The sequence below is a fragment of the Stegodyphus dumicola genome, chromosome 1, assembly GCF_044657685.1.
Source record: "Stegodyphus dumicola isolate Sdum_Otavi_A_Nest chromosome 1, ASM4465768v1".
Lineage (NCBI taxonomy): Eukaryota > Metazoa > Arthropoda > Arachnida > Araneae > Eresidae > Stegodyphus > Stegodyphus dumicola.
Genome location: NC_140768.1, coordinates 236,975,898 through 236,987,946, shown reverse-complemented (window position 1 = coordinate 236,987,946; position 12,049 = coordinate 236,975,898). Strand labels below are relative to the sequence as shown.

At 33.5% G+C, this 12,049-nt stretch overlaps 1 protein-coding gene across 1 annotated transcript in view; it reads left to right on the top strand.

Moving 5' to 3' along the window:
- Positions 1-12,049, top strand: part of LOC118193980 (C-Maf-inducing protein-like) — a 475,282-nt gene that overhangs the window by 267,459 nt on the left and 195,774 nt on the right. The window contains exon 3 of the mRNA XM_085826581.1: positions 3,485-3,535. Coding sequence (XP_085682707.1) covers positions 3,485-3,535 — 51 coding nt within the window. The remainder of the gene's footprint in view (positions 1-3,484; positions 3,536-12,049) is intronic.

Sequence of the window (12,049 nt, the reverse complement as noted above, 5' to 3'; positions counted from 1 at the left end):
TTATTTAAAATAAATACAATTTTAAATATTTTTACATGATATTGTGGTTTATTGTGTTATTTCATAGTATTGATGTTTTTTAAAAAATGCATATCAAATTGAATGCGGATAATTATACTATTATGCTATTATGAACTGTTATAAACTGATATTTTCAGGTTAAATTTATTGAAAAATTTACTTTTCAAATTTCTTGCTTTTGCGTTGTTAAAATCTATTTTGACCATTTGCTTCAATCTTCATAAATCTGGCTGCTTATTTTCTTCTTTAAATTTTCAGAATTCTCAGATTTCATGCCGCAGATATTTTTAATGCATCATTCTTCTATGAAAATATTCAATGTCCAGAGCTTTTCCTGAGTATGTACAATTTGTACCGAAAAAACCGCTTTATTCGCATATTTATGTCTCTCAGTCGTAGCAGAAAAGCAATTCGCAATGCATAGAACAAATACAATAATAGTAAGAAGTGCGTGGTCTTGTGATCGTGACTTCAAAATAACACTGAAAGAAGCACAGACACAAAAAATCCACATATTCTCTTGACCCTAACAAACGATGTCCCCAAAAGCAGGGGAGTTTACCAACGAATTCTAAAATTTGGAATTAAGGAGCACCAAAATCCTTTGACCCAAAAGCAGGGGAGTTTACCAACGAATTCTAAAATTTGGAATTAAGGAGCACCAAAATCCTTTGAACTAAAAGCTCTGAGATGATGCAAAACACACACTAAGGCTTATCTACCTGCAAAGCAAAAACGCCGATTTCACTCAAAAGGAAAAATATAAGTCACACTAAATGGAATATGACTTAAATTACTCATAACGCCCAAAATAATAATTCAAACTACAGACAGGCGCGATAATTTGAACTTTTATGAGCTTAGAATATTGAATTTTCCTATCCCTAACTTAAAATAAAAGAGTAATGTTTGGCGGCTAAGCGTTGTAACATTTTTCTATTGTACGGTTAGTTTTTCTTAGTTAATAAAAAAGCATCTTACAAATGTGTCCTAAATCTCTATGCTGTTTCATAATTAAAGTCGTATTTTCCACAGTCGTTTTTAAAATGAATGCCAGCATGAATCATGGTTAAAATAATTTTGCTTAAAGCAAAAACTATGTCTGAATTTTTTAGTTTGCGGAAAAGCAAATATCTTTAAGTGGATTATAGGAATATCTAACAGCATTATCTGAATGATAGTAATTTTCTGCAGTAAACAATTGTTAAGGCGTTTAATCTAATAATTCGTTACCAAGTAAAATTAAGAAGCGAGCAGCTCTAAGATTGAATAAAACCATAGTAATACATATCTCTATTTCACACTCCTTAGATAAAAAGGAGAATTATAGGTATCAACGTTTGGAAGCATCCTAAGCCGGTATGAAACTAATTTAAAATTTACTCGGGGCCGGATTAAGACTTTTTGAAGCCCGAGGCACTTTATAGGTTGTGGTGCCTTTATATATATTTACACCTGTTTCTCCCGCAATGTTTTTTCTCTCAGTCGGGATTTAGCTGCATCATTCCTTAGAGTGATTTATCTCACATGTTTGACAGTAACATCAAAAAACGCCCACGAAATTCATCGTGCAGAGTGAAAGATTGCGCCTATCGTTGGCAATAGCTTTGAGCATCATACAGGTGACAGTACGACTTTGCTCAATTCTATCCCCTGTTTTGCAAAAAAAAAGCACCCTCGGGGGGGCACGGGTCCGAGGGTCTCCCACCCTTCTTCCCCAACCTCTCGAGAGGACTTTCAGCTCGCCGCAAATTTAGAGTGTCCCCATGCCGCACAGACATTATACATTTACAAACATCCATGCTTCCTCCCGCATTCGAACCCGAGCTCTTCGGTACCGCAGTAGACTCCCCTAACCACTATATCCTCTGGGTGGCTCATTCCTTAGTAAAATCGGTAATGAAAATGTTTTATAGTGTCTCCTTTCCTTGAATTCCTAATGACCTTTTTGTGGTTTTTCCCTTTCCTTATGACCTAAGCACGTGCCTATTTTGCTCAATGGTTATTCCGGCTCTGGGTTTACCTGACAATGTATTGATTTTTAAGAATATGTTGAACTATGTTTCAGTATGGTGGTGGTTATTGAAATTTTGTCTGATATCATTAGTTAGTTGTTTGTTTGAATACACTAAAGCAAATCAAGGCTATTTATCTGAGGGGCGATGCCTCTGCGATAAGGAATCCTGTTCATGTTACATATAAAAAACGCCATGATGGCACAGGCGCATCTAGTCCGATCTTTGAGATTCAAATACAGGTCGAATCATTGTTCTTATGATTAATCCTTTTTCTCTGCGTATAACCCACATCAGGTTTGCGAATTCATCGTAAACAAGAAGCAGAGCGTTACGTCTATCGTTGGCCAAACTCTTGGGCACTTTACAGGTAAATTATGATGCAGAATACGCTGTTCTGCATCAAATCTGAAAATTCTCTACTTCTTCCCTTGCCCTAAATCTCTCGAGGGAACTATCGGCTCGAAGATATTTTAAATGTCCTCATGCCACATTGAATACCATACATGTTCAAATATCCATGCTTTTTCGAAGATTGGAAGCTGGAGCCAACGGTATGGCAGATAACACAGTTATGCATTATACTAATGAGGGTGGTACCCAGGTCGAACTAATGCCATTAGATGAAAAGATATGTCAAAGGCAAACATTTTTTTAAATAATGAAAAACCAATTAATTTATTTCTTAACTTCCGAGAGTTGAGACATAGGTTTTCAGTATTTTATTTTAGAATCTAGCCTCCGTGTTCAGCATGTTGAATCATAATCCCTATGTTATGGCAATAAATATAAAAAAGAATTATCATGGCAATAAATTTTATATAAATATACAACCTCAAACAGTTTCAAGACTAAATTTTGCCATAGAGAAGCTTAGAAATTACTGGTTATGTTAGAAGACTGTCTAATAGAATTGAGTTTATTTTTCCCATCCATTATAAAACTTTTTAATGATTTAGTTGATCAAGTAACATTCTAACGAGAAAAAATACTTTAAAAAATTAAGCTATATTTAAACCATAATTAGCGTCGTTAGCGTTTAGTGTGTGTCTTCAATCTTTCGAAAGTAATCTTTCACTTTCGCGTAATTTTCCCCGGGGTATGCCAAAAATGAAAGTAATTAATCAATATGAGAGAAGAAAACAAGCTTGAACACGTCGAATAATTAATCAAAGTGCCATCTGAAAATCTCTAATGAACTAAAATTTGCTTGAGAATTATGGGTTAGTCGTGAGACCTTGAAATCTGCGTGGCGTATTTATTTATATATTTATTTATCCCCTTTTCGTTTTTAATTATTCATTAAGTAACGCTTGATTTATTTTCGTCAGTTGTTTTTAATTTTAATCCGTATAGTATAAATTCGAGTTTTGTAAATCACTTCTTTTAAAAAGTACCTTTGTATGATTTATGATATTTCATTCCCTTTTCTTTTTTGTTTTTTTTAGGTGAACAATGCGTACGTCCGGGATCAGTGGTTGCATTCTATAACTTGGAAGGTAAGTTTCCTAAAATTTGTTAGGGATTTTCGCAATATATGTGCAGTTATGAATATATTGTTATCCTAATAAAGAAGACCCCAACATCGGTCGAGTTGTTAAGTCCGGCTCGAACCCATCTGAGCGGCTTGCTGCATAGTAACTGGTTTTTGTGTTTTTCCAAATCTGTAACTTGAAAACAAGCCAATTTCTCTTAGAAAATTCTCCATAAAGGCATCTTTTCTCTTAGGCAGATAGCTCTCTTGGGTTTCATCATATTCCAGTAATCATAACCTGATAAAAAAGTGCAGCAATTGCTTTCATTTTTTAAAATTACTTCAAGATAAATACGAAAGAAAATCTATAACTACGTAAAAATACAAATTTTTTATTTCTGTGATTACTTTCCTTTTCAGTCCGAAGGGGCGGTAGCCCAGAAGAGCTATTAGTCTCAAAAAGGCATTTTGTGGCGTTTCCGTTTAAACGGCGAATCACTTTTTAAATTGTTGGCACCGCTCTGTATTTATATTTAAAGAAATTAAATAATGAATAATTTGCACGAATGTAGGTATGTTTATTGCATTGTGAAAAAACGATGGAACCTAGAACCATCAAATTTTGAATAACGTAATTCTCCACCCGAATATTGGCACCTGGATGTCCGAATTCTGAATTTCGAGTTTGTTTTATTATCTATTTCATATTTTATAAAATTTTAACGAATTTTTTATTAACAGACTCAACGATTTCAAAGCAAGCAATGGCAACATATGAAAAAAAGATATTTTTATCTCCAGCGCGCGAAGCTGTCTGTCGGAAATTCTAAAGATATGCTGTTTTTAAATATTTAGTGATATTGCTCTTGAACTGAGTATTATATCGTTTAAGTGCAAACACTCTAAACGTTAAAAAAACGCCCCTTTGGGTGTAATATAAAATCTGAAAGCTTTCAGGTTTTTTTGTTTAATTTTTGATTTTTAATTGATTTATTTATTTTAAGTTTAATCAAAATCAAAACAAGAAAGATATGTCAGTATGTTACGTTCTCATACGAATCACACCGAAATGAAAATATAGTTCATTATTATAATGTTGCAACAACAAAGTGGTGACTTCTTCATTACAGTCTCCTATCGACCGAGTGAATAAAGCCGCTGAACGTTAGTAATTCGACCCGGGTTCAAATTTCATTGGTTACATGGGCGTCTGTTTGCTTTTCCGCATGTGTAAATTAATATAAGTTAGTTTCACTAGATAGGCTGCACTAAAGTCAGTAAACCTCACGTATTTTACCATAATAAAATAAACGAATGTTAAAGGAGAAAATCATATATTAAAATTTTTACTTAGCATTTAATCATTTGATTGACTTTTACTCTAGGCAAAATTACTATAATATGAAGACTGTTTCTTTTGCTGAGCATAACTTTGATTTTTTTTTAACTTTTAAAATGCATCCTCCATAATTTTTTCATAAATATGGGTAAAATAAGAAAATGGTGGTACCACATAATTATAATATTTTCTTCAAAACCTTCAGATCAGTTTATTCGTATACTTAGTAGTGATATATCATTTGAAGTCACTATCACATAAGTAAACCTTTGATGTCACCATGACGGTGACACCAAGCATCAATATGTGACGAAAATTTAGCGGTTCAAACATTTTATCAATAAGGAAAATAACTTCAGCTTGAAACTGTAATCACAACAAGGACATAGTATATAATAATTTATATTTTAGTACGTAATAAAGTCTTTTGAAGTTCAAAAAATATTTTGGGAAAAAACAAGAAAAAAATATTTATATTATATAACAAGAAATATTATCATATGAGAAGAAAAATATCTTTTGCCGAATTCGCATGTTTAAAGAAGGCAAAATTCATGACCTCAATATTAAGATTACGTTATTCTTCGATGAATTGGTCCTATCATCAGAAACCAGTTAAATGTACTATTAAATTAATTTTGGTGACTGATAAGGATGTAATGAAGCAAGTATTTCAAAGAATTTTAGGGTCTCCAATATTATTTAGGATATAACTTGGTAAAAACATATGGTTTTGTTTGACTAGTGTGAGCATCAAAAAAATGAAGCAAAACGGCAAAGAAAGGGGATCGATTAAGTGGCGAATGTCATCTTGGGAGAGAAGGGCATTCGTGTATCACGTAGTTCTTGCTCATTGATTGTTCTCGGTGGATTAACTTGATGCGTAAGGTGTCGCCTGATGCATATTCAATGGGCGGTAGATCTGGTGAACTAGAGAAAATAAGCATATCGATTGAGGCATTCAGTGAATACCTAACAGCATAGGATCATGTGTTATTTTATCTAAAAATAGCATTTTATAATGTCTCCAGAAGGGTAACAAGAAGCTTGTAATATAGTTTGGGCATAATAATTTATATTTAGCAAGTACTGGTATTAAAAAATAAAGAGGAATTATTATTGTAAATAAAAATGATAATACGTCATTATCCTTTAAGACTATAATATGCCGTTATCCATTACCTTATCTACTGTATTCATCTACTGAGTATCCGTTCCACATGTTGTTTGAAATGAATACACTGATTTTCTAGAACTCGTTTGAAGAATACAGTAAAGTTCCTGATTATGTTGAGAAATATTTCAGTCTAAAAGTGTCTTATAATTTTCATAAAGAACTAAGTGTTTGGCTTTTTAGAGACATTTATTAGGATATCTGTCATGAACTCTCAAAATTCCAAGAAAAATCAGTTGATTCTCAAATGCAGCTCAAATTCTCAGCTCCAGAAGTTCTTATTGGAGGGAGATATATATATTTACAAATATTACATATAACAGCAATGTGACAAAATACGTAGTTTCAGTGTTTCATAGTTATATAGAAATTTGAATAGTGCTAGTGAATTGCACACGTTCAATATTTACATTGCTATCTGTAATTGTTACCAACTGCTAGCAACTATCTCCAAAATATAACCCGCCTTCTCTACGGTGATGGAATTCCTAATTAACTGTCGCTTTTTTTGTAATCCCTTAAAATATTCATTTAAATCTGCCTTGCTGTGTTCTAGAAATTTAAGCCAAGTCATTATAACAGGTACATAATAGTAATCGACAGAAAGATATTTACGAGGCATCTTATGATGGTGCGATAATTCCTATTTTTCGAATAATAAAAAAAAAAATTTAATGCTCTTATTTCTTAAAAAACTTAGGGAAATTCGGGCATGGATTTGACCTGAAACCATTATTGTTTAGTTAATGTTAAAATAAAAAGTATGTAATAAAACTGCAATCTGCTTTAAAGATACTTGCTGCTTGGGATAAAACTTGCTACCTGGCAAAACAATATAAATCTTCAGTGTACTACTTTTTGATTCAAATAAATTGCTTTGTTCAGTAAGAAAAGGTTTCTCAGTTTTGGTATGTGCTGTATTTGAATCGGCAGTCTTTTATATTATTATTCATTATTCATTTAGGCAAATCCAGGAGTTCTTTTCCCTTTCATGCCTGCTTAACAGCTTAAATTTCTATGTATTCTCTCTTTATCATATTTATAAAAAATTTCACGGATCTCGTACGATGAAACTATGCAACTTTTTACTATGAGTAAAAAATATGCAATCTAATTTTTCTTTTCTCAGAATTCCATTTCTCGTGAATTAATTTTTTATTATAAAAGTTCATTCAACCAGAAATGAAAAAGAAAATCATAATAAGTGCCATGTTAATTAAGATCGCCAATCGCAAACATTTTTCAAGCTGATGTATATATATTTTTAATAAACTCATTAAGTTTGAGAAATTAATGGAATCATATTCGCTTCCGCAGTGTGACCTTTTTGAAAATGATTTTTTCATTTTCTTTTACTCTTTTAGTTTGTTCAGAATCTTTTCTCCTCTTTGCGATAACATTGAAATTGATTCTATTTTTAGAAATATACACGGTGGTGGGATTGTAGTATAATTTACGCTCGCTGTGTGAGTTAACATTTTTCATTTCTACCCACAGATTCTCGTACACTGTGTTTTTTATGTTATTTTTCAATTCTCGCTTACCTCCTACTGTGCTGTTGGTGATAAATGCATGTATTAAGAACTGGAGTATTTGCATTTTCAGAAATTACAAATGTCTTTTCATTCCTAATATTTCCGGCTTTACTGTGAAATATGAATGAATTTCCGTTATGGCGGTCTTTATTACGCATAGTTCGTTGGTCACGTACTTTCTAATGATAGCTGAAAGAAGTTAGGATCTTTGCATATTCTAGTATCTCGTAATTCTAATAGAAATTGGTTCATGTCTTATTTAGAGAGAAGCGTGAAATAAGTGAAATAGCCTGCATGATATGGGAAGATAATGAACAGTAAAACTGGGAGTACTGGCATTTTTGTTTTTTATTAGTATCACGTTAGACCGCCATGGACATCTAACATTTGCTGTGTGTTTTGTTCTGAGCCAATACTTATGGTTTTTATTAATAATATTACATTAAAAAGACGTCTAGGTTACAGTGTTAGGTGCTAGAATCTTGTTAGCGATTCAAAAGATGAATAGTATAGGGTGATTGTAAATGATCAATAAGGTTTTATAACACTGTATTTCGAAAAATATTACATATGGAACAATCAGTGGCGCATCAAAATAAATATTTAGCATCTAGGGTTTTGTTTATACCATCACAAATTTTCTGCGATATTCGAGTTCGGTCCATTCATGTATACCACTAACGGTCATAAATGCATTGCGATTCTTGGGATGAACTAAAGTTTCTGGCAGCAAGGTCTTATAAACAAAGTCTTTAATATATTCCTCCACAACACCCCCCCCCAAGAAAAAAGAAGAAGAAATCAGTAACGATGTGATCTGGAAATCTCGAAGACGACGCGAACATTGTAAATCATCCTCGTGACACTTCCTTGCTGGAACTACCGCACCTCACCACTGGAAGAGAGTCACACAAATTTTAAAATTATGTTGTAAACTTAGATATTTTTTGTGTACTGCTCATTATTCCATGTTTTTGAAACTCAGTATTTTAAAACTCGATGAATCATTTATAATCGCTGTATGTTATATATGTAACAGAAACTGGTTCAGTTCCTTAATGTTATGACTCATATGTAAGCAAACAGTAAAGTCGCTGAACTCGGGTAATTCAATCTGAGTTCAAATCTCGATGGACAGGCCAGCTACTTAAGCGTTTTCATGGTTTCTCCATGTGTAACGTAAATCCATGCCAATTTGTCTTTAAGTCGTCTGAGAAGGCGTTTTTTGCTCTCTGTCTCCTTTTCTAGGTACATTCTTCTCAGCGCTTTCTTTGAGTTTGTTCACTACACCGTACCATTGCAGCAATGGTATATTAGCTGTTTCTATGACGCATTATGAGCATTGTCCTAAAACGCATAAAAGTTTTAGATATTCCCTGACTTGCGCTGCATCAAATTACTAATTAAAACTCATCACACAAGGCAGATACAGAATGGTATAGGTTTTGGAAAACGTTTATAGTAATAAATCTGCAAAAACAATGCACAGTTCCTTGCCACAACAGAGTGGTTTATATAGAAACAGCATGCAGTTTAGACCTATTGAATATCACTGCAAGTACGAATTTGTGTGTCATGTTTTCGTACTATTAAATTACTAATTAGTAAATCCAATCCTTTGAAATAGAAAAATGAATCTACGCAGCATTTGGACCAGTCTGTGTGAAAAGTATAATTCTTGTACAGATATGTGAATGTAATACTGTAACTGTTCTTCTACAAACATAAACGTCGGCTAGCTCTAAAAGGATTTATCAACAGATCACAGAAACAGTTACAAAGAAAATATATATCAGTACAGAACATACACTAAAACGAAACACCTAACATTTAGAAGTAACATTTAAAATTAATGGTAGAATTACGGAGAATTAATAAGAAAGAACCTGTCCTTATCGTAGTTGGAGGTCGATTGACTGTAAGTCGTTCTCTTCGCCACTAGATGGTGTTCGATAAAATAGTCAGGTTACAGTTAAGTAGTTCCGTTACAAAATTATTGTAATAATCAAAATTGAATAAACTTATAGGTGTGTAGCGAATATTAGTTTTTAGAAGCTGGAGACATGAAAAATAAATTTTGGTTTTGCAGGTAATAGTGTAGAGACATTAGGTATTTTCACGGACGTCTCGAATACGCGTCGAGCGCGCTGACCACTACACCAAGAAGGCATGCTAAGAAGGCGGGAGTCTCTAATATTATTGGTTCTACGGATTTACTTGGCCATTGTTGATCGTGAACGAAATAGAACCACGTAGACTCTTTTTTAGAACATCCTGTTGTAACGTCTAACGGAAGACCCAATCTGTCGAAATCAATATCCGGAGGCATTTGCCTCGTTATGATTTTTAAATTATGAGAAGCAACTAAGGATTCCGACACTTTTATCCGAGGAAGCACTTAGTAAAATCGTTATTTCTATGATAGTAAAGGAAACGAAAATCCTACTTGCATAGCATTGCTTTAGCGCAGGGTTTCTTAAACTTTTTTCAGTCGCGACCCCTTTTTATCACTGAGAATTTTTCGCGACCCCCAGGACCCCGTAATATTTACAAAAATTTTGTGGGAGTCCATAAGTATTGCGTCAATCCGACACACGCGTGAGTAAAACTGTCAATTTTTTCACTTGTACTGTAATATACTATTGCAGTTTTAGGTCATTAACTTTAATTTCTAATTTTAAGACATAGAACAATGTGAAAATTTTAAATAAGTAACAGACAAAATGACAGTGTCACGTGCAAAGCAAAGAAAATGAACGTTTATATTATAAAAAGAACGCTTTGAAACGTTTTCGTTTTTTTCTTCGTCTGTATTGTTTTATCTTTATCTATTTTCAAATACATTGTGTAAAAATATTTGGTAATTGTAAAATTATTATAATAAGTTAAAAAAATATCAAAACTGCTAAAATTTTTGGCGACCCTTTGCTGCAGGTCCGCAACCCCCTTGAGGGTCGCGATCCGCAGTTTAAGAAACCCTGCTTTAGCGTAACATTCCCAGCAGCTTTGCTGCATCTTTGATTAAAGATGCTAGACTAAAGTTGCTTCTTTCAAAGTAAAAAAGTGATCTTTATAAAGAAGCTGGTTCTTTTATGGCGTAGCAACGTTGTGAAGGTTTCTGCCTTTGCGAACGCTCGTAAATCTGCGTTAAAGATGTTCCTTTTTTACTGAAAGAGCACCGCTATGAAGACATCCGACTGCAGAAGTTTTCCTTTCCTCTTTCCGACTGGGTGCCATTCCACATGCAGTCATCCTAGATGTATTCATGAAATGGAAAAGTCATGAATGATATTAATGGAAGTAAAAATGACTGGAAATTTTCCAGAATAGAGTAACGAACGCAAAATGCGGTCGTTTCCTCAACGATCTAGATCAAAAATTATAACGGAAAGTAGTTTTTAAAAAGTTATTATTTGGTTACTTTCTCCACTGGAAATCAGGCAGAAAATAGGTCACAGTGCAAAAGTAAGAATTCACAGAAAGATTTAAGCTATTTTACAAGATGCATATGATTTTTAGTAAAATTTGGATTGAGTTACAGCAAAATTATAAAATGGTACGTATCTTCTGTTGGGAATGAAAATGAACGACGAAACTAAAGTGAGATTTTTAATCAGCTTTCGTAAGAAATTTAATTGAATCTCAAATAGAAATGCAGTTTCAAATGGAAGATTTTACCTAATTTAAAACTATAAATGTGGGAATAATTTGTTAAATCAAAATTAAGAACCTTTTCGAATTGAGTGGTCAGTGGTCCCTCCCTCAAGACGGGCCCAGGACCAGACAAAGCTATGGAAAAAGAACGCTACTAGGATGACCATAAGTCATTCTCCCATTGGACTGTTGAGGAAGGAGAATCAAAATGGAGGATTTAAGGTCGATCGAAGGAAGAATCGGACGGAGCACACACGTGATCTCACAATGGGAAAGGGGCATTTTGGAAATCAACAGTAATTAAAAATTTCCATTTGTAAGAAAAGATAAATTCGGAACGTAGCTAGCAGTGATCATGTATTACTTCCGAACGTCTCCTTATGTATCACATTGAATGTTTAAAGTTCCAGTACTTTTTTTCTAATCTTTTTACTTGTGCACATTTTGTGCATAAACTTGCACGAATGAATTTCGATAGGTTGCTTCATTTGATGTGATTCAATCTCATCAATTACACGCATTAAGCTTCGACTGGACACTATGCTGCCTAATGTTGCATTCACCATATCCGTTCTGACAACCGCACAGGAAGTCCAAATGTGTGATTCCTGTTCTCTGAGTGGTTGCATTTGGGTAAGTTTCGCGAAAACGGGTTAACAAACGCATAAATTCTCTCATTGTCAGTTGAATGGAAGAATGGAAACGATTTCAAACAAACACAAATGCGGAAGTAGAAGAGAAAAAGTTCTTTTGAAGAGTGTAGGTCATTCTCTTTTAGGAAATTTCATACTGGTTTTCTTGATTTCCTGTGCAATTATCAACATGAACATTTAACTT